This window comes from Cajanus cajan, chromosome 5 (assembly GCF_000230855.2).
Source record: "Cajanus cajan strain Asha chromosome 5, NIPB_CcT2T_4, whole genome shotgun sequence".
Lineage (NCBI taxonomy): Eukaryota > Viridiplantae > Streptophyta > Magnoliopsida > Fabales > Fabaceae > Cajanus > Cajanus cajan.
In genome coordinates, this window is record NC_138521.1 from 52,484,881 (window position 1) to 52,505,992 (window position 21,112).

General features: G+C 31.1%; 2 protein-coding genes across 2 annotated transcripts; one reads left to right on the forward strand and one right to left on the reverse strand.

Moving 5' to 3' along the window:
* Positions 1-491: 491 nt before the first annotated feature.
* LOC109792770 (tobamovirus multiplication protein 2A) lies at positions 492-8,396 on the reverse strand. The gene is made up of 7 exons (XM_020352201.3): positions 8,237-8,396; positions 7,440-7,740; positions 6,385-6,484; positions 6,168-6,248; positions 5,987-6,091; positions 2,231-2,440; positions 492-1,036 (listed from the first exon to the last, which is right to left on the reverse strand). Exons 2-7 carry the CDS (start codon positions 7,667-7,669, stop codon positions 929-931), a joined length of 834 nt encoding a protein of 277 aa, XP_020207790.1. The 5' UTR covers positions 7,670-7,740; positions 8,237-8,396; the 3' UTR covers positions 492-928.
* Positions 8,397-11,498: 3,102 nt separating this feature from the next.
* LOC145958364 (protein FAR1-RELATED SEQUENCE 5-like) lies at positions 11,499-17,665 on the forward strand. Its single transcript, XM_083075347.1, has one exon. It carries the CDS (start codon positions 12,497-12,499, stop codon positions 14,636-14,638), a length of 2,142 nt encoding a protein of 713 aa, XP_082931473.1. The 5' UTR covers positions 11,499-12,496; the 3' UTR covers positions 14,639-17,665.
* The last annotated feature ends 3,447 nt before the right edge of the window (positions 17,666-21,112 follow it).

The following is a 21,112-nucleotide window of genomic DNA, read 5'->3' on the forward strand; positions in this document are numbered from 1 at the left end:
AGTTAAGTACCGTGGAGTGCAGCCATCGAGGACGCTGGCTTTCGAAGGGGGTGGTAATGTAACAAGTCCCACATCGGGGAGGTCTCCTTACCAGGGAGTCCTTATAAGGCGGGAGGTTCTCCAACCTCTTGGGCCGGCTTTTGAGGGATGGTTCCCCTCCTTAGCCTTATGCTCGTTACAATGGTGCTTTCATTGAGAGCCAGCCAAATCGAGAAGGGCTACCCACGGAGGGTTCTGACCATCGGAGGGTTCTGACCGGCAAGGGCCGAGTGAAGTGCCGATGAGTGAAGTACCGTGGAGTGCAGCCATCGAGGACGCTGGCTTTCGAAGGGGGTGGTAATGTAACAAGTCCCACATCGGGGAGGTCTCCTTACCAGGGAGGCCTTATAAGGCGGGAGGTTCTCCAACCTCTTGGGCCGGCTTTTGAGGGATGGTTCCCCTCCTTAGCCTTATGCTCGTTACACAACACCAGTTTAATAATGCCACTAAACTTTCACACAAAATGAACACCTGGATGCAGGTGGTAGTATATTTGAATTTGTGCGCGAATATCCCCACATAATCATACACACAACACAAGTGACACAAGGATCAGTTGACACCAATTCAAAATAAGGAAGGTATAAAGCACTGGTTTCCAGCCAACAATCACATTATAACGAAAACCGACTTCATTTTCTCCCCTAAACTATGAACATAACAAAGAAAATAAATTTTTATGTTCACTCGGCAGAATGTTTACACACAACAAAATGAAGATGCTGCTGCCGTGTCTTGGAAAAAAGAAATGGAGATCCAGTGAAGTGCGAATGGTACAGAAACCAAGGAAAGAAAGAGAGTTTTCTGACAAACTTAACCTCAACGTCATTGCCCATAAAAACAATCATTGAAATTCAGTATGCTGTGGTTTTGGAGCAATGCAAAGTGATCACATAATGGTGCAGCGGCTCCTTTCTTCAGTTGGCTGTGAGTTTACTTGCTGGAACCTGTGTGATTCTGATGGGTTGTAAGTAAATTCTGAAGTGTCCAGCCCGTACTGCATATGGAACACTCAATGTCAGACAACCACATATAATTTCACAACCATTGTACAGAACAAGAATAATTATCCGAGTTTTCAATCATCTCTTAAGCAACAAATCAGGGATGGTCCAAAACCAAAACAAAACCAAAAGTAAATACTTAAGTCTTCGCTTCAGATTGCAAAGAGAGTTATTGCAAGAAGTCTATGTACAAAAGGATATCTTGCTTTGCATGACACCTGAGGAACATAAGTGATACGACAAAACAGGTTTAGCATTTATGAAGACATGAAGTCCACAGAATGATCTATATACTTCCTGAGGTCTCGTGAAATTCCTATATTGAAATACTGCTATTATAATGATGCTATATTTGCAGAAACATGTAAAATCTCATCATAATCAATAAACTTGTCAAAATGCTCAATAAAATCATAGATGGAAGAAAATTGTAGACTACTGATCTATTGAAAATAGTTTGTTTTCCTTCCAAAGTAATTTGTTTCAAATTTGATATCGGAATAAACAATTTGAAAGTTTTAGTATGAAATAAATAAGAAAGAGAAATGCTAGCATCACCCTCTTACACCCTTTGACACATTCTTTTAAACACTCTGATTGGTTGAATTTTATTAGAAAATACAAAATTTGGTGGGCCTCACTCTATTTAACTACTCTCTTTTCTGATTTTGTAGTTTTTGATAAATTGTAGCCAATGAAAGTGTGTTAAGAGGAGTGTGTTAGAGAGTGTGTTGCTAGCACTTCTCAATAAAGAAAATAAGGAATAGGATTTCATTTTTAGGATGGTCCTATCAGTTTAAGTGGCGGTGAGAAAGCTTTCCCTGGAAGTAAAAAAGCTCGTATGGTTTTTTCTTGTTTCCTGACTGTGAAAGGTAGTACACTAAAAGTGAATCAAATTTAAACTCTTGTGTTAAAACTGCAATATTTATTCTTTAGTTTTCAGAAAAACATGCTTATTTTTTAAGGAATTGGATTACTTCTAATTATAATTTTAGTTTAATATGAAAACATTAAATAGCACTCATTGTCCTTAAATAGTATACACAATTCATTTGTTATGCATAAAAGATGAACCTCCTTGTCCTGATAAGGCACTGGTTATAAAAGCACAGTTAAGACAAACAAAAGAAAATTTCCCCATAACAAGAAAAATAGATAAAGTTAACTACAAAGATAAAGGATTGCACCTTCTCCCTCATCCGTGTACTCCAAGCATCATTTCTGCTTGGACGCTGATCAAGTGTGCCAGCAGCTGGTGCACCTGATGCTGGGCCTGCTGGTCTGTTGAGCAAAGGCTGACGGGACTGCTGCCTTGGATTAATGTACTCTTCGTCACTATCATACTCTGCTGGCCTATTGGCAGCCCTAACAATAAGGGCCAACACAAAAAGAAGGGCCTGCAATTCCATAAACAACAATTGGTACATCATATTCATATTACCATGTACATCTCTATAACTTTTTCACAGTTGGTCTCTCCTCACTCCTATCATGGTTAAGGAATTCCAAAGGCACTTTGTTTCCAAAACTTCTTAATCTTTAAAATTGAAAATCACTGAATTAGTCAAATTTGCCTATCTTAATCCTGTATGTACTCCATTTCTTCTCCCGCTTCTTGTTGCTTTCTCTCTCTCCTAGCATCAATTAATGAGCAGTTTGTTTAAACTTACTTCTTAGAAAATGCACTTTTTTGATTAATAAAATAAGCAGTTTTATGCTTTCTTAATGTGTCTGTCTAAACTGCTTATTCTAAAATTAAGTAGATTTCTGCTTCTTTTATTTTAAGAAGCAAATTCTACCTGCTTAAAAAAGTTCTTAAAAAGCAATTTTTAAGAAGTGTTTTTTTTTTTTTTTTTTTTTTAAATAATCACCTTTTTTAAGTTTAAACAAACTGGCTCAAGATAAAGCTGCTTTTTCTTGTTCAAAAAGTTAAGTCCCTACAAAACTATATCCCCAGAAGTCCACTTTTAATCAATAAAGTAATACTATAAAAAATGGCTAAAAAATATTATAATTAACAGTTAGCTTAGCTCCCATATAATTATTAAGAGGATGGTGGTAATAATTCAATTAACTCGCATGATCTGTTAATATTTCTATCAACGGAAAAACAGTATTTTCCTGAATCCTGATCAAGGAATCAAACATAAAAAAACAAGGCTATCAAATATCAATTCAAACCATGAAATGCAATGCTATTTTTTTAATTGTAATTTGTGAATCATATGAATTCTAAAGAAGGCACATAAAAAAATAGCTTGAAATATAATATAAATGATGTATGTAGTGTTCAATGCTTGAGTTTGAATGTGTTTACAAACACCTTTGACTGTAAGTCTTGCAAAACAAAATTGTATGTCATGAATGTGTGAAGCCACAACTTCAAAAGAATGAAAACAGAGCACTGAAACACCAAATGAAGTGCATAGAATGAGTGTGTGACTACGTGAGACTACTTTAGAAGAATAAAAAGAGCAGTAGAATAATCTTTCTTTTTTAGAGCAGTAGAATAATCAAATAGGGTGCAGGTGCTTTCATTTGTGCTCCTTCAGTTTCTTATCGGTTACACAATTTAGAATTATGCCTTTTCATTTTATTTGATGATAATTAGTGAAAGAGAATCAAAAAGAAAAGGCTAAAAACCTAATTTGGTCCCTTATAATCTTTTTTTTGTTTCAATTTAGTCCCTCATTAATTTTTTGTTTCAATTTGGTCCCAAACTAATTAATTGGTTTCAATTTAGTCCCAAATTAATTAATTAGTTTCAATGTGGGATTTCTGTCCAAATTATTTAAACGGAGTTAACTTTTGGCCACGTGAATGAGAATTTTTTTGAAAACACCTGGACCGGAACGGCCCGTTCTGAAACCGGAACGGGCCGTTCTGGTTGCAAAATTAAAACACCATCAGTAGAACGGTCCGTTCTGCTTTCAGAACGGCCCGTTCTGGATTCAGAACAGCCCGTTCCAAAACTGTGAATAAAATATTCTTTGCTTAATTGTGTTTTTGATATTATAATTATGCAATTTTGATCTCTAAAGTTTTAATTGAGTAATTTCAGTCCTTAAAAGATTATAGTTGTGTAATTTTAATCTCACAATTTTTAATTGAACAATTTTAATCTCTTAAATATCATAATTGTTCAATTTTAGTCTTTCTCATTAAAAATTTAATAATTTAATAATTTTAATATATATATATATATATATAATGTTTTAAAATTATATAATTGTTTGTTTATTTAAATTAACGTATATTTTTTTTTTTAATGTATCAAATGATATATATTTATTATTACTAAATAAATAAAATTTATATATTATTATTATTTTAATATTACTGATAAATTAATATCAATAATATTTTTACTATATTTATAAATAAACTAATAATTTGATAAATATAACTTAATATATATTAATATACTTTTACAAAAATATAAATATATAAGATCAGATATATATTTCTAATTAATATACTTATATTTTTGTAAAAGTATATTAATATATAACAAGTTATATTTATCAAATTATTAGTTTATCTATAAATATATTAATAATATTATTGATATAATATCGAAAATTATAATATACGTTAATTTGAATAGATAAATAATTATTTAATTTTAAAACATTATATATATATATATATATATTAAAATTATTAATTTTTAATGGGAGAAACAAAAATCATACTATTATGATATTCGAGGGACTAAAATTGTTCAATTAAAAATTGAAGGACCAAAATCGCGCAATTGTAATTCTTTAAGGACTAAAATTATGCAATTAAAATCTTGGAGATCACAAAACTGCACAATTGTAATACTTGAGAGATAAAAAATGCAATTAAACCAATATTCTTGATTAATTTTATTAAAAAATATAATAATTTTGAAAAATATTTTTTTATGGTAAAAATTTTAAAATTACTTATTTTTATAAAATATAATTATCTTATAAATAGAGTAATAATTTTTTCTTTCTCTTTCTGTTTGAAGAAATATTTAAATATCACTTTATAATTTTTTGCAACTTATTTAAGATTAAAAGAATAAAATGATAAAAATTAATAAAATAAACATAATAAAATAAAATATAAAAAAAAATATTAATATATTTATTTTATTAGATATAATAACATAATTAAAATATAGTTAATAATATATATTTTATAAAATTATTAATATTTTATATATATATATAAAATAAAATAAAATAAAACCAGAACGGCCCGTTCTGAAACCGGAACGGGCCGTTCTGGTTGCATTTTCGTTATGTTAATTTTGCACCTGGAACGGGCCGTTCCGGATGCAAAATTAACACACCAAAAGTGAACCCAGAACGGCCCGTTCCGGTTTCAGAACGGGCCGTTCTGGGTCCAGGTGTTTTAAAAAAAATTCTCACGTGGCATCCACGTATGCATCTACGTGGCGTCCACGTGGCCAAAAGTTAACACCGTTAAAGCAATTTGGACGGAAAGTCCCACATTGAAACCAATTAATTAATTTGGGACTAAATTGAAACCAATTAATTAGTTTGAGACCAAATTGAGACCAAAAATTAATGAGGGACTAAATTGAAACAAAAAAAGATTATAAAGGCCCAAATTAGGTTTTTAGCCAAAAGAAAAAAAATGCTGAATCATGAATCATATGAGACAACACCGATTCATCCATGTATCACAATTTAAAGTCCCCTACAATTCTTCACATGATATCAATCGCTAGTTTGCCAAATTGTATTGAAGCATGCAATTCTAACTATGATCCAAAATAGAGTATTTAGTTCTAAGCGTCCTTTCTAGAAATGATTATTTGGCTGAAGAAGTACTTGCACATATTCTCTGTGAGCGCATGCACAACAGCACAAGGACATAAGCATAACCATGAAACAATACTGCTTCTTTGTTTTTAAATGCTGATCATGAATGTACTTGCATACCTCAAAGATAACAATTCCAAGAGCAACCCATTTCACAATATTCCAGTTCTCTCTCAAAAATCCATATATCATGTCAAAATCCCCAGTTTTGTCTGTAGGAATTTCCTGCAAGAAATATAATTATAAGATTAAAAATTTAACTTATTGAATTTCATACCCTAAATTACTAGAGACAACTTACTTCTTTCCAGCTTTTGTCAAAAAATATAAAGCCTGCAAATCCCAGCTCTACTAAGATCAACAACAACACTAAAACTGAATACTTTGTTGGATTAAGGAAGCCAATAACAACTCCTTCAAGATTAACACACACACACAGATTAAGAGAGAGTGGAAGACATATATCATGCCATTAAATTTGCTTGGCAATGTAATTGTAAGACATTCTAGAAGGATACAAAGCTCAGGCAGCACCCGTTCCGTGACACAGCTCCAATACAACCGAAACAAGAAATGACAAAGAGGACTGCACCAATTCCAATAAATAAGTAAATGAACCTGCCAAACAGGATATACACAATCAGTGTAAGACAGTGCAAAGACAATATAGATTGAGCTGGGTCAATGTCTTTTTGTAAAACAATATATATGTGACAACAATTCCATATGGATGAATCCAGTAAAAAACTATCAAGGAGAAAATATACATGTGTCTATTATCAGTATTTGTCCTTATCACACAAATACAAAGGCCGTGTTTGGGGAACCATTTGCATCATTGCAAACAGAGGTTCACTCTTTGCAATGCATCTAATGGAGAAGTAACTTTTTTTCTTTTTTCCGTGGAACAAGGATTTGCAACTTTTCAATGGTAAACCAAACACACGCAAAGATGTCACCAGTAGGTCTAAACATCACAATTCAAATTCATATTTGGTATTGCAATACAAAAAGTGAATAAAGCAAGTTTATTCGAAGTTTGTTTTCTTCAACACTGACAACAAAAAGTAGGGTACCAATTAGCAAGTGATCAAGGATGCTTCCAACTATTACATAACCACAATCAACTGGCAAGCCATTCTTAAAGCTTATTCGAAACATAATTGCTCTTACTGAAGTTGACCAGATTAAGAGCTTAAGATATAGACCATGTCACTGAAACAGATTGAAGAGGTTTGATTCCTATGAGCTTAAGTAAATTTGGTAGCAAGTCCCAATTATGTTTCACCAATTATTGCTTCAAAAGCAAGTTGTAGGGAGTCTTCTCTTTTCCTGAACATTTTATCTTAGACATACAATGCTAAAGAAAATTGACACCCCCCTCCCCAAGCACAGGTGATACTTTCAAACACAAATTACTTCAGTAGATAAAATTAAGGAAACCGTTACAGCAGGAAATACTAATCAAAACAAAAGCATTATTGTCTACTTTATATCCTACAAACTAATCAATACAAGTTACTTATCATTTGATAAGCCCCAAATATTGGCAAGAGATGAGCAGCATTCATACCAAGCCTTGGGCAAATCATCTAAAAAACTGTTGGACAGAGACACAGCCACTAGCATGGGTCGGCCAAGTTGAAGTAGAGTTTGATCACCACCGACAGTGAGAGTATCATCCGAAGCTTTATTGTATTCAACAAACAAATAAATCCCGTAACCCACCATGGCCAGACCAGCAAGGGTCATAATGAAGTTCAAAAGCTTCAAAAGGCATTCCCAGCAACCCCTACAAGCCATCCTCCTCCACCTAATTACGCTTCAATCCCTCAACCAGAACTCTAAAGCGTGACCAGTGCCCACTATGTTTTCTGCACAAAAGACATGTGATTCAGGTTCAATTTTAAGACAGATAAACAAACTTATGCTCCATTTACTACCTTAATAAAAGGCACCAAAACAATACCAACAACTTACATCTTTCAATTTATACACACACGAGTTCAACACCAGGGATTCCAAAAGTCAATTTCACAGGCGTATTCGACACACTAACCTCATTTTCATCAATCATTGTTCATAAACCAAATAGAACGCCTAAGAAGAGGCTCATTCACTGAAACAATATTTTTTTATAATTCTTTTTTTGTGTGAATATTAATACAAACTATATCCCCAATTATTTTATAAAAAAATGATCAAGTCGCTTCGAATGCAATTGAGCATAATCTCCAACAAAATCTAGCTAGGATAACCCTAAACCAAAAAGATATACACAAATCGATAAACTGGGAGAAAAAGTAAAAAAGCGAAGAGAATCGAAAATGTGGACAAAAGCTGCGATTCATAAAAACTGGAATTACTCACAGAAAGAATCGACGATTTGCACAGTAATCGATTCACGAGTTGCGAAGTTGCCCCTTTTCTGAGCCTCTTTGGATCACCCACCCACACCGATAACCAACGAGAGAAAGTAACGGTGACTCACTTCAGAAGAACAAAAAAAACAAACATGAAAATGACAATAGTAAATGACATTAATACCCTTATCCGCTAAACGACGTTTCCTTTTGGATGTATCATGTATTGTCGCTCATATGCACGCTTGCTTTTCAAATTCACACATAATTAATTTCGAGACAGATAAGAATAAGATTTTGGTCGGATAATATATTTATAATTTTTAATGTACAAAAATGTTAATCCGTGGCTTAAAGACGTTTTGGGATTTTATCTTGTTAATTATTAATTATTAATTTCTTAATTAAGAGGGTCCTAATTTGAAATTTCAATTGAAACAGCATATGGATTGACCATCTTGTCAGTCTTTATGTAAAAATTGCCAACTGTATTGTCCATTTATGAATCTAATGATTGTGTGCCACTGTTACAAGTCACAACACTAGAGCCTTATTAATGAATGCAATTAGCTTTTCTTAAATTTTGTTAATCATATTTTTTCTTTTTAATCATGTTACTAGTATAAAAGATTTACTAATTTATTAATAATTGATTTCAGCTTAAAAAACATTAATTGATCACATTTAGTGACTCTCGTTAATGTTTCTATGTTTTCTTTTCTTACTTGGTAATTGGTATCGGTTCATCCGTCCATAACTCCATATGCTTTGTAATAAAATCGTCCTTTTTTTTTTTCTTTCTTCTATTTTGTTGTTTAAAATTACAACCTATAAGTCAATAAAATTACAACCTATAAGTCAATCCAAGAGTGGCCCCATGAAGATGTAGTATGTTCATCTGTCCAACAAAAACCACCCATGTTTATTTTCACATACCTTTTTTTATCTTTCCATTTCCATTTTCTTTTTTTTGGAATTTCCTAATTTAATCACTTATTCACACCTTTTTTTTTTTTCTCACTCCCACTCCTTTTCTTCTGCCGTCTCTTTACATCTTCCATCGTTTTATTGTGTTTTCTTTTATTAATAAAAGTTAGAGTAATATGTATAGAAAAATAATTTTTTTAACTTTATTATCATGTTTTAATTTTTTAGTTAAAAAAAATTACATGAAAATAAAAAGCAATTCATTTTACAAAAATTAAAAATATATTCAAGTCTTAAAAAAAATTTGAGAGCGGAAAATGAAGAAGAAGAAGAAAAAAAGAGTGAGAATAACGTATCTTATGAAGGTTGATGATATATATACCTCCATTTTTTTTATACATACGCCTCCTTTTTTAAAAAAAATATTAAATTCTTAAATTATCCTTAATGTTATTTAGAATAAAAAAAATTATTCTAGAAAGTGTTTTTCAAAGTTAATGATATATACACCTCCTTTTCAAAAAAAATAATTAAAATTTTAAAATATTCTTAATTTTTTGTTTTTTTTTTTAATTTTACATTCACAACATTTAATTTAGTACTTTTTCTTTACAGATCTTTCTTTTTTTTTTTTTTTCAATTTTTACATGCACCCCGTTATCTTTCTTTCACCCCACCTATTTTGGTAGCATGTAAAAATTGAAAGAGAAAAAAAAAGTGTGTGAAAAAAAATAAAAAATTAGAAAATTGAAAGTTAAAGGTATAAAATTAAAAAATATATATAATATTTTATAATTTTTTTAAAAAAATAAAGAAGGTGTACTTATAAAAAAAACACAAGAGGTATATATATCATGAGCCTTCCAAAAAGAACTTTCCGTCAGAATAATTACGGAAAGTACTTTCCGGAATACTAAAATTACTATTTCGAAAATAACTTTCCGTCAAAATAATTATGGAAAATACTTTCTGTAACACTATAATTACTATTGCGAAAATTCTTTCCGGAATATTAACAGTGTGTGTATTTTTTACCATAATTTTGGAAAGAACTTTCCGCAATAGTAATTTTAGTGTTACGGAAAGTACTTTCTATAATTATTCCGACGGAAAGTTATTTCCGGAATAGTAATTTTAGTATTCCGGAAAGAACTTTCCATAATTATGTACAAATACATCTCCGAAAAAAACTTTCCAGGATAATTTTTTTTTATTCCAAATAATATTAAGGATAATTTAAGAATTTAATATTTTTTTTAAAAAGGGGTGTATGTATAAAAAAATGGAGGTGTATATATCATCAGCCTCTTATGAAATGACTAAGGGTCCATTCTCATGAATCTCATCAAAAAAAGCCTAATCTAAATTTTTTTTTTTGCCTAATCAGGCCCACGCCAAGTATCCGTCACAGTTCCTTCTTTTTTCTTTTTCTTTTTTTTGGTTCTTTGATATAATTGCATGACATAACTTCCTATTCTATAAAGTATAAACATTCCTTAATCTTATTAAACCATGAATTCCTTAATCCTATTTTGACTCATGCAAACTATCTACAACAGCAGCATAGATCCAAATCATAGCATCTCCTAATTAAATCTATAATTCGTAAGTATTACAATAGCATAGGCTACATAGCTAAGTCAAAACGCTAAATTTAGTATACAAGTGCTTATGTAATTATCTTATATCAAATTATTTCCTGCAAACAATTTTAAAAAATATGACATTATCGTGCAACATAGCCATAGAAACATTTTGAGTAGGTTGGCTCAATATTTGAATTCCGTTGGAATTGTCATATTTTAATTTCTTGTCTAAAATATATATATATATATATATATATATATATATATATATATATAATGTATTAATATCATGATATGTATTTTTCATTTTATTCTTGTAAAATTAATAACATTCATTAAATGAAGGCGCTCGTATTTATGGTTTGAGGTTTCAATATCCTAAATTGTATGACTGACTTATAGGGTGAGACTTGTTAGTGTCTCCCACAATAGGAAAAGAAATTTCAGCCGTCAGATTTATTAATTTTTAAACTAATGGATTATATTTTTTCAATATTTCTTTTTCTTTTATTTTCACTCATTTTATGCTAATGTCCAAATCAAGCCACCACATACAACCACAGGCCGTAAAATAAAAAATTACACCCAGTTATTTATTATAAGAATATATATATATATATATTCTTGAATATAAGCAAATTTCAACTAGTTTTGCATGATACACTCTTTGAAATGCCCTTTTCTAATGATAATTTTTCAGGGTGAAGTCTCTGATAGGAAAGTTGGAGAAGTGGTCCATCCGTGCTGCATGTGTAAGGTTTATGATGACCGTAGATATAATATTATAATATTGAAGGGTTCAGATTATAATATAATGAGTAAGATGTAATATATTGCAAAGTAGTCCTTGTAAAATTTGTATTTGTCTGTGTTTTAAGGTTTATTAGGGTGTGGTGTTTTGGTTGTGTCAGTTCCGATTACGAGGTGCGATTGGCGTCGTGGTCCTTTTGTGGATCTGTTCGAAGTGGGCCTCCGGTGGCCCGTCCGTTGTTGTTGGTGGTACTCCGCAACCGGTGCGAAGATTTGTTAGGTTTAAGAGGTGACGAATCGATTTTTTTTATTGTTGAAACCTAAAGTGTGGCGTACAAAAGAATCCGTTTTGGAGGTTAACGTTTTTTGTTTATTTTGCATTTGATTTTATATGTATGTGGATTTTTGTTGATACATCTGTTTCTCGTGTGTACAGTTAATAGAGAGATTAACTGCTACGGAAGTGTTTTGATGTTCATAGATTGACTTATTGTTATTAAACGTGAAAGTAGAATGGAGTTTGAGAATTCAAGTATAGAGGTAAGTGACATTTGTGTCATGTTTAGGGTTGTATCCTTTAATATTGCGTTGTGTCATGTGTGTGATAAGTGTGATGATGAAGGTTGATATTGTTTTTAATTTTCTGATGTTCTGAAAAGCTTTAATTGAGGATTAAAACTTTTTAGGTGGCAGTAGCAGTAGATAATTGTGAAAGCATAAATGAAGGAGTAGATAATTTTGAAGGCATAAATGAAGGGGTGTTTAATTTTGAAGGAATAAGTGAAGGAGAAGATAATATAAATGAGAATGAGGAAGATGAGAATTTGGTTATTGATTTACAGGAAATTTGTGATGAAGAAGTGGAAAATGTTGTTAATGAAGGAAGATTTGAGGTTTTTGACAGTGAAAACGGGGTGATAGTTTCTACTTTGGATGATATTTTTAATTTAGATTTGCATTTAAGTCCCCATGAGCTTAGGAATGTTCAATTTGTAAGTGTTGAGATGGCTTATTTATTTTATTACTGGTTTGCAAAAGTTAATGGATTTGCCGCAAGAAAGAGCAAGATTTTGAGAAATATTAAGGGGGAAAAATTACAACAAACCTTTGTTTGTTTCAAGGAAGGATTTAGAGATAACCGTGGTTTGAACATACAGAATCGAAAGCGAAAGCAAACACCGGAGACAAGGTGCGGATGTGAAGCAAAACTAAGAGTGCATATTGATAGCAGATGTGGACTATGGTACATTACATATTTTGTGGATGACCACAACCATAGTTTTTTGGAAGATAAGTATTGTAGAATGTTAGCTTCTCATAGAGATATGAGTGAGTTAGATATAATGCAGTTGAATAAAATGAGAAAAGTTGGCATAAGTACTCCTCAAGTTTATGGGTCACTTGCAGATCACCCTGGAGGGTATGAGAGACTTTCTTTTTGTAAAAAGGACATATACAATCAAATTGGAAGGCAAAGAAGGTTGCAAGGTTTGGATTCAAAATGTGCACTGGAATTTTTGAATGGTTTAAAACGCAGTGATCCTTTAATGTATGTTGGTCACACTGTTGATGAGGAAAACAGATTGCAACATTTGTTCTGGTGTGATGGCATGATGCAGATGGAGTATGAAGTTTTTGGTGATGTGTTAGCATTTGATGCAACCTATGGGAAAAATAAGTATTTATGTCCTGTAGTTGTATTTTCTGGTGTTAATCATCACAATCATACGATAGTATTTGGGAGTGCTATTGTTTCAAATGAAACTGTAGAAACATATATATGGGTACTTGGGCAATTTGTAGAAGCCATGAAAGGAAAGTCTCCAATGTCTATTATCACTGATGGTGATGTTGCAATGAAAAATGCGATAAGAAAGGTATTTCCTAATTCACAGCATAGATTGTGTGCATGGCACTTATTAAGGAATGCGACAACTAACATTAAGAAGCCAGCATTTACAAAGGATCTAAGAAAATGCATGTTGGGTGAGTATGAAATTGGTGAATTTCGAAAGAAGTGGTCTGAAATGTTGAACAAATTTGAGTTGCATGATCATCCTTGGGTTATAGACTTATTTGAAAAGAGGAAGATGTGGTGTACAGCTTATATTAGAGGGGCTTTCTTTGGTGGTTTTAGGGCAACTTCTCGGTGTGAAGGATTACATTCTGAGTTGAAAAAATATATTCATCCGAAGATTAATCTGACAGAGTTTGTTCAACAATTTTATCGTCTTGTGAGTTATATGCGTTATAGGGAAGTTGAAGCTGACTTTGCATCAATTCATGGTGATCCCGTTCCAGAAACAGATTATCATAACCTTGAGCTATCGGGGGCAAAGTGTTATACGAAAGAAATACTAAAATTATTTCGTGATCAGCTTCATAGTTCATCTTTGATGAGGGTGATTGGTTGCAAGCAGACATTTGGTTGTTGTATATACATAGTGAGAAAATATGAAATGATTGACAAACAATGGCATGTGTCATATCAATCAACACCGTGTGATTTGAAGTGTTCGTGCTTAAGAATGGAATCAGTCGGCATTCCATGTGATCATATACTTGCAGTGTTGGTTCATCTGAATTTATCAGAGTTACCTAAATGTTTGGTGTTAAAAAGGTGGACTAAGGTTGCGAAGGATGAAGTGAAGGGCAATGTTAGTAGACATAGGTGGGACTCTGAGAAAGATGCTAGATACTTGTCATTAATGGAGTATTTTAAAGAGCTAAGTACTTTGGCATGTGAAACATATGATGATTATGTTGATAAAAGGGATAAAGTTGTAAATGAATTAGCTGAAATAAGAGGTAAAAAAGGTGATGAATCCGAAGAAGGCAATGCATTGGATGATGAATTAAGTGTAGTGATAAGAAATCCTGCCATTGCTAGAAGTAAAGGAAGGTGTGTTGTTGAAGGTTCATGGCGCAAAGGTAGGAAATCAAAAAAGAGTAATAAGTGTAGTTTGTGTAAACAAATAGGTCATAACATGAGAACGTGTGGAAGACAACAGAATTTGGATGATATGGAACAAAGCACATGTGAAATGAGTATTGAATTTGAAGAAAGTTACGTAGGTTACGAAAATGAAGAGGTAACGAATATAAATTATATTAAAATTATATATTTGTTTGTAAAACAGAGTTAGATGTGATGTGTTTAATGTTGTCATTGTAGGAAGATGAGTACATTGAAGATTTGTTTGACAAATGCGATGAAGTTGATAATGGGGTTGGTGACATGTCTGTTTCACAGTCAGAATCAATATATAGTTATGAAGTGTCGTTATCTCCAGCATTCAGTGATGCAGGTAATGTTTATGAATTAGTAACTCAAGTGTGTTATTGTAGGTGTATGAGAAGTAGTAAGTTAATTTTTATTGTATTAGTATGATGTTATATTATTTTAGTTGTGTATGTGTAATATTGGAACTAATCGATTGCTGATAATTATTGATGGCGGTTGCAGTAGAATGGAAATGCATGAATTCACATAGTTTGGATTGAAAATTTAGATGAATGTGACTTTTGTTGTTATTTATGCAGGAGTTTTATTTTATATTGTATTTAATTGTAGTTGGAAAATATTATTCAGTAATGAAATTATGATACATGAATATTTAAAGATACAAATATTTGAATTTGAAACCAATATATTTTGAATTTTTGAAAAAATTGGGTTGCTATTGCCATTGAGAGTGTTGTTGTATGTTGTTGGCAGGTGGAAAGTGTAATCCCAAAATTGGGGTTTATTGCTGAAATTATTGGGTGAATGACTTCAATGGATATTACGATTTTGAAGGGTGACATGGGTTTTGGTTTGTTTCGTTTAACGTGCCTATAGGTTACCGGAAACATCGTATATATAATATGTATATAGTTGATTGTATTGTAATTAGTTGTTTAATATTATTTTAATTGATTGTATTTAATAATTTATGTTTATGAAATTTGTAATGTGTTTAAATTTTTTGTAATTTTCGTTGTGTTTCGAAACACTGCAATCCCTGCGTCCGACGTCCGGTGGAATACAAGTGTTTATTTAATTTATGCAGCCGTTGATATACATTTAATTTTAGTTTTATATAGTTAAAAAAATTAATTTAAATAAATACATTTTTTTTTGAAATTCAAACCTTAACCAGTTAGAAAAATAAGTAGGTAAAAAAAAAACTTATATAATATAGTTAAAAAAAATTTATTTTGAAATTGCTTTAAATAAAAAGTTATAAATTACTTTCTAAAAAGTTATATATAATTTTAATGAAATACAAATTGTTATTTAAACATAATTTTGATCATATGTTGTTAGTTTATATTAAATAGAAAACATATGATATAATATTGTTATTTTATTTGTTAACATGGTTTGCACCAACATTGAATAACATTATAATTTATGATGGTCTTATCATATGTTACTCTCAAATCATATCGTATTATATATCCCGACTACCAAATACAGTGTCAAGAATTATCCGTCAGCTTATTACATTTATTACAAATTATTTTTAAATTACTAAAATAATTGAAGTTGAACCATAAATTAATCTTTAGAGACACCAATAAGGAATGTTAATTCAACAAAGTGTCATGGATGTGCAATTTGCTTATAAAGTGAAACAAAGAATCCAACAGTAAGGGAGAAAACCACTGGTTCGTAAGTATGATTTACATAATGTAGATTGAAAAATAATCTGAAGCACATCATTGTATTTATCCCTTAAAATGATGCAATCAAAGAATGGAATGAGAAAATGTAACACCCTGTTATATTCGTATGATGAAAATACCTATCTCAACGTCTGATTGAAATGACGATCATATAAAAGGCTAAACATATATAAAAGGCTAAACATATATAAAACCCTAAACATATATAAAAGGCTAAACATATTTTAAAAAACATCAGGAACCAATTATGATATAAATTAAAAAATAATACTGTAAAAAAAATGAAGTTGGTTTAAATTACGCAATAAGTTAAATAGATTTTAAAAGTACCGTGAAATTGTCATGATTGTTAATTGGGATACTGATAAAAAAAACAGAATGTCATGATACAGAACCAGTAAAATGAAGTGAAAGAGTTATAAAAGATGCATAAAATAAGAAGGCCAAGTCAGGGTTTCGTAACATGGAGGATCAGGAACTTGAAGTTTCCAAGTTTTTGAATCTTAAGTCGTATGCCTGTGTTGTATTGTTGGCCTTTAATAAGCTGCCCCCATTCCTTGCCAACATAAAACTCCCTTTTGTTTCGTTGTGTTGATGTTTTTTTAATCTCAGCTTCAACCATCTGTCCATGTTGGTTGATTAAGACACAAGAATTGTAATTGTCTATGCCCCAAACATCAACGTATTTGACCGGAAAATACTGGAAATAAGAATGAAAGTGAATTATTAACATCATTATGTATATTGATTTTAGAAATAAAATATTTTGTTAATTTAAAAACAATGATGTAATTCCATACCAACGGTTGTCTTCCAGTCGCCGCAGATTTTGTTATAGTATGAAACCAAGGAACAGGATGTGTTGGCATATGATCTGTTGGAAAAGGCAGTTGTAGAAGTTGTTCTTCGGGTGGTGGTGAATCAACCTCTGTTAAATCTATAATCTCATTCTTAGGGTGGAGAAGTGGGACATTAACCTTGCTGAGAAAATTCAAAGTGCAGATTAATAAAAAAATAAATAAATAATGAATAAATTAAAGTTAATGAAATATAGTTTAGGATTATATGTACCTTTTAGAACTCTGGCCTTTTTCGTTTTTAATTTTAGGATAGGATATTTCCTCTTCAGCAGCAGTATAGATACGCAACTTAAATTCGTTTGACCCCTTGTACCAAAACTCAGCAATATGTTTGTTTTTTATACCATAAAAATCAATCATGTCATTTACGCCTTTGTTAAATATAGCAACAGTTTTACATAAATTTTTGAGGTAAACCTTGAAGGAGTTTCCTTGTGGGTCTGTAATCAGACACTCGCCTGGTTCAATTTTACAGATCCAATAGTTGTAAAATTTTGCATTTAAATAGATGCGACCCTAAAGAAAAACAAAACAAAAATATGGAAGAACATAAGTTATGAATACGTTGGAATTCTGTTATTGAATTTGATTTAACATAAAATAAGTTAACCTTATTTGGGTAGACTTCAGATCTGAAGTGTGTTGGTGGGTTTTCCTGATCAGCGTCTTTAAAAGTGTCCATTATATGTCTTGAACAGGAACAAAGGCAAGTAAATTGAAGGCTTCAATTCCACAATCGAACATAAACCCTAAACCGTTGACATAAAAACAACCTTTGACAAAAATAATATATGCAATGTATGAAATGATTATTAAGGATACATGCAATGAAGAACAGTGCTTTTTTATTTTGTATTAGACAATACAGACGAAGAACACTGTAATGGACGAATTTAACATGTAAAGTTTTGGTTTTTATATCAAGTAAAGTATGATAAACATTAAGCCCTAAAAAGAAAATAATTTTGTGCCTCAACAACGATAATGAAGATGATGAAGTTAACTAACCAAGGATTTTGAAGTTTTTCAGATGACTGTGGGCAGAAGATGATTGTTCAGAGAAGATGATTCTTCGGAGAAGATGAAAGTGGGTTGTTGTCTTGTATTTGTTTAGGGTCGAGAGAATGATGAAATGATGGCACTTGTGTGTGTATTGCCGACTTTGTGTTTGTAAAGTGACTGATGTTGGCTGATTGTGTTCAATGGATTTTAGGGTTTACGGATACGCAATAGGAAGAATATGAAAAGGTTGATTTTTTGTTGTGTAACTTTATTTGTGAATTGGTGTTTTGATATTTTGAATTTGGACTTTTGTTAAATGAATTAAAAAAAATATGAATTTACAGTAATTTTAATTATTATCGTTGGATACTGCGTTGGGGTTTTGGATTTTTAAATGCATAGGTGTATGTATGGAAACCAAGTGAAGGGTCAAATCGGTTGATGAGTGATGACCGTCATGAGTAATCATTCTGATTCTTTCGTTTTACGTTCCATTCTGTCTCGTTTGACGTTCCATTCTGTCTCGTTTGACGTTCCATAAATAAGCCATTTTTTTTTTAACTTTTTCCTTCAAATTGCATACAACAAATTTTTTTAAAAAATTATATAATATATAACATATATTATTGAAATACCAATTGATAATATGTTTAACAGATGATGTTAAATATTAAAATAAATTACACATAATAATATAATGTTGTGTTTTTGGTGGTTGATAGATGGAGTTAGGGAGCAATACTCGAAAATGATTTGTAGTATGGTTATTTGTTGAAAATAATATTATATTAGTATAATTTTAAAAATAATTTATAAACCCAAATCTAAAAATTGAGTTGCGATTGAGGTTGGTGTTGTGGTATGTTGTTGGGCTGTGAAAAGTATAATCCGAAGGGTGATTATATATACAGATGGAAAGGTAAGAAGGTGCATGTAAAAATAGAAAAAAAAAATAGGGAAGATGTATAGAAAAAAAGTACTAAAATAAATATTGTACATGTTTAAGTATAAATTAAAAACAAAAAAAATTCAAAACATTTTTGAAATTTTATTAATTTTTTCAAAAAGGAGGTGTAGTTATAAACAAAAGGTGGTGTATATATCATGAACCTAATCCCAAAATTGTGATTTATTGGTATAATGATACTGACAAAATTTAAGTAAAAAATATAAACATGCATCAGAGTAATAATAAAATAAATGATATAAAAATTTAATAATAATTAATAAATAAAAATTAAATTTAATAATGAACAAACCTTTATTATTGTCGACCTGTATTGTTATTTCGTGTGACCTTCAAAGAGAAGCAATGTGTGACTAGGATTTGAGTCACATTAATATCGACTATCGATGGTTGAGTTTAGTCTCATAGAACCAAATATATATTTGGCGAACATAGAACCAAAGTACATAATCCAATTCATGCAACTATTAATGAAAGACATAAAAATTAGTTATAAAAGAATGACAATATTAAAGTATGAGTACCAAATAAAGTAATTACAAAATGTTAAATATTGACTTGGAACAGTGTACGAAAAAACAGAAGGAATCCGGGCAGCATAAACCGTTAAGCCGGCCCCAATAAAAGTATAATATAAACTACTGAATTAAGCTTTTTGAACATTTAAAACTAAATAATTAGGGTGATTGAGTTTTTCAACTTTCAACTTTTGGTGTTGGTTGTATCCTTGTCGCTTAATTAGCTGACCCCACTGTTTGCCCAGGTAAAACTCCTTTTTGTTGCGCTTACTAGACTTCCTGTTAATGTCAGACTTGATCATATTTCCATGCTCATCAATCAAGACAGAAATTTTGTAGTTGTTAATGTTCCAGACATCAACATATTTTACTGGAAAATACTGCAATAACGCAAGTACAAGGTGTTGGTCATAAACATATAATTGATTTAATAAAAAAATAACTACAAATATAATTCATGTAATTGCTCACCAAAGGCTGTCGTCCGGATGAAGCGGCCTTGCTGATGGTTGGAAACCAAGCAATTGGATGTTTATGAAGTTGGGTTGCAGGATGTGATTGAAGTTGGGTTGGTGGAAATGTTTGACGATTGTCAAGTAAATCTTCCTTTTGAATTTCAGGTAGCATAATTTTGACAGTATCGATGCTGAGAAAATGAAAAGTGTAATTTAGTAGTACAAAATACAAATAGTATTAAAATAATAATACATTGGGGTTTATGAGTATGTAAAGTTTACCCCATATTTGTTGAAGTGTTGTTGGTTTCTTTTTTCAACGGAGGATAGCATATTTCCTCCTCAGCAAAATTATAAATACGCATATGAAAAGTGTTAGTGTCATTGTAGTAGAAGTCAACTATGTGTTCGGATGTGAGACCATAGAAATTTACAATTTGTTTTACCCCATAAAACATGCCAACAGTTTGACCTAAATTTTTCAAAATAAGTTTAAACGTATTCCCGTTTGGGTCTGTTATGATGCAGTCGCCTACATCTATCTTACCATTCCAGTGTCTGTAAAAGTTAGCATTTATAAAAATTCGATCATAACAATAACAAAACAATTGAACGAAGAATCAATATTAATATTAATATTTGAATATACTGTTAAATCATTTATATCCAATTGCAAAGAAAAAATATAAAAAAAGATAACCTTATTTGGTGATAACGGACATCTGAACTGTTTCACTATGTTATCCATATCAGAATTCATAACAGGGTCCATTTTCTGCATTATAAATTTTTTTATTTAATATACAACATGCAACAAAGAAAATACATGGGACGAACAAAACACTTTTACAGTCAATGTTTTGTTCATAATAACAGTATAAAAAATGATGAAAAACCCAAACTTACTGAAAGCTAAAACAACATACATACATTTAAGTGTTGTTAATATTTTTGTGTTAAGAAACAAAAGTTAAAAAAATAAAGTTGAAATATGAAGGGGTTTGGAATAAAATAGAACGATACAAGTAGATGTTGTTTACCTTTGCAAAGACAAAGGTGGTGAATTTCAGTGTTTGTCTTCAATGGATATTACCAATTTGGCAGAGGAAGACGAAGAAAAAATTGTTGTTTTGGCCTTTACGATGAG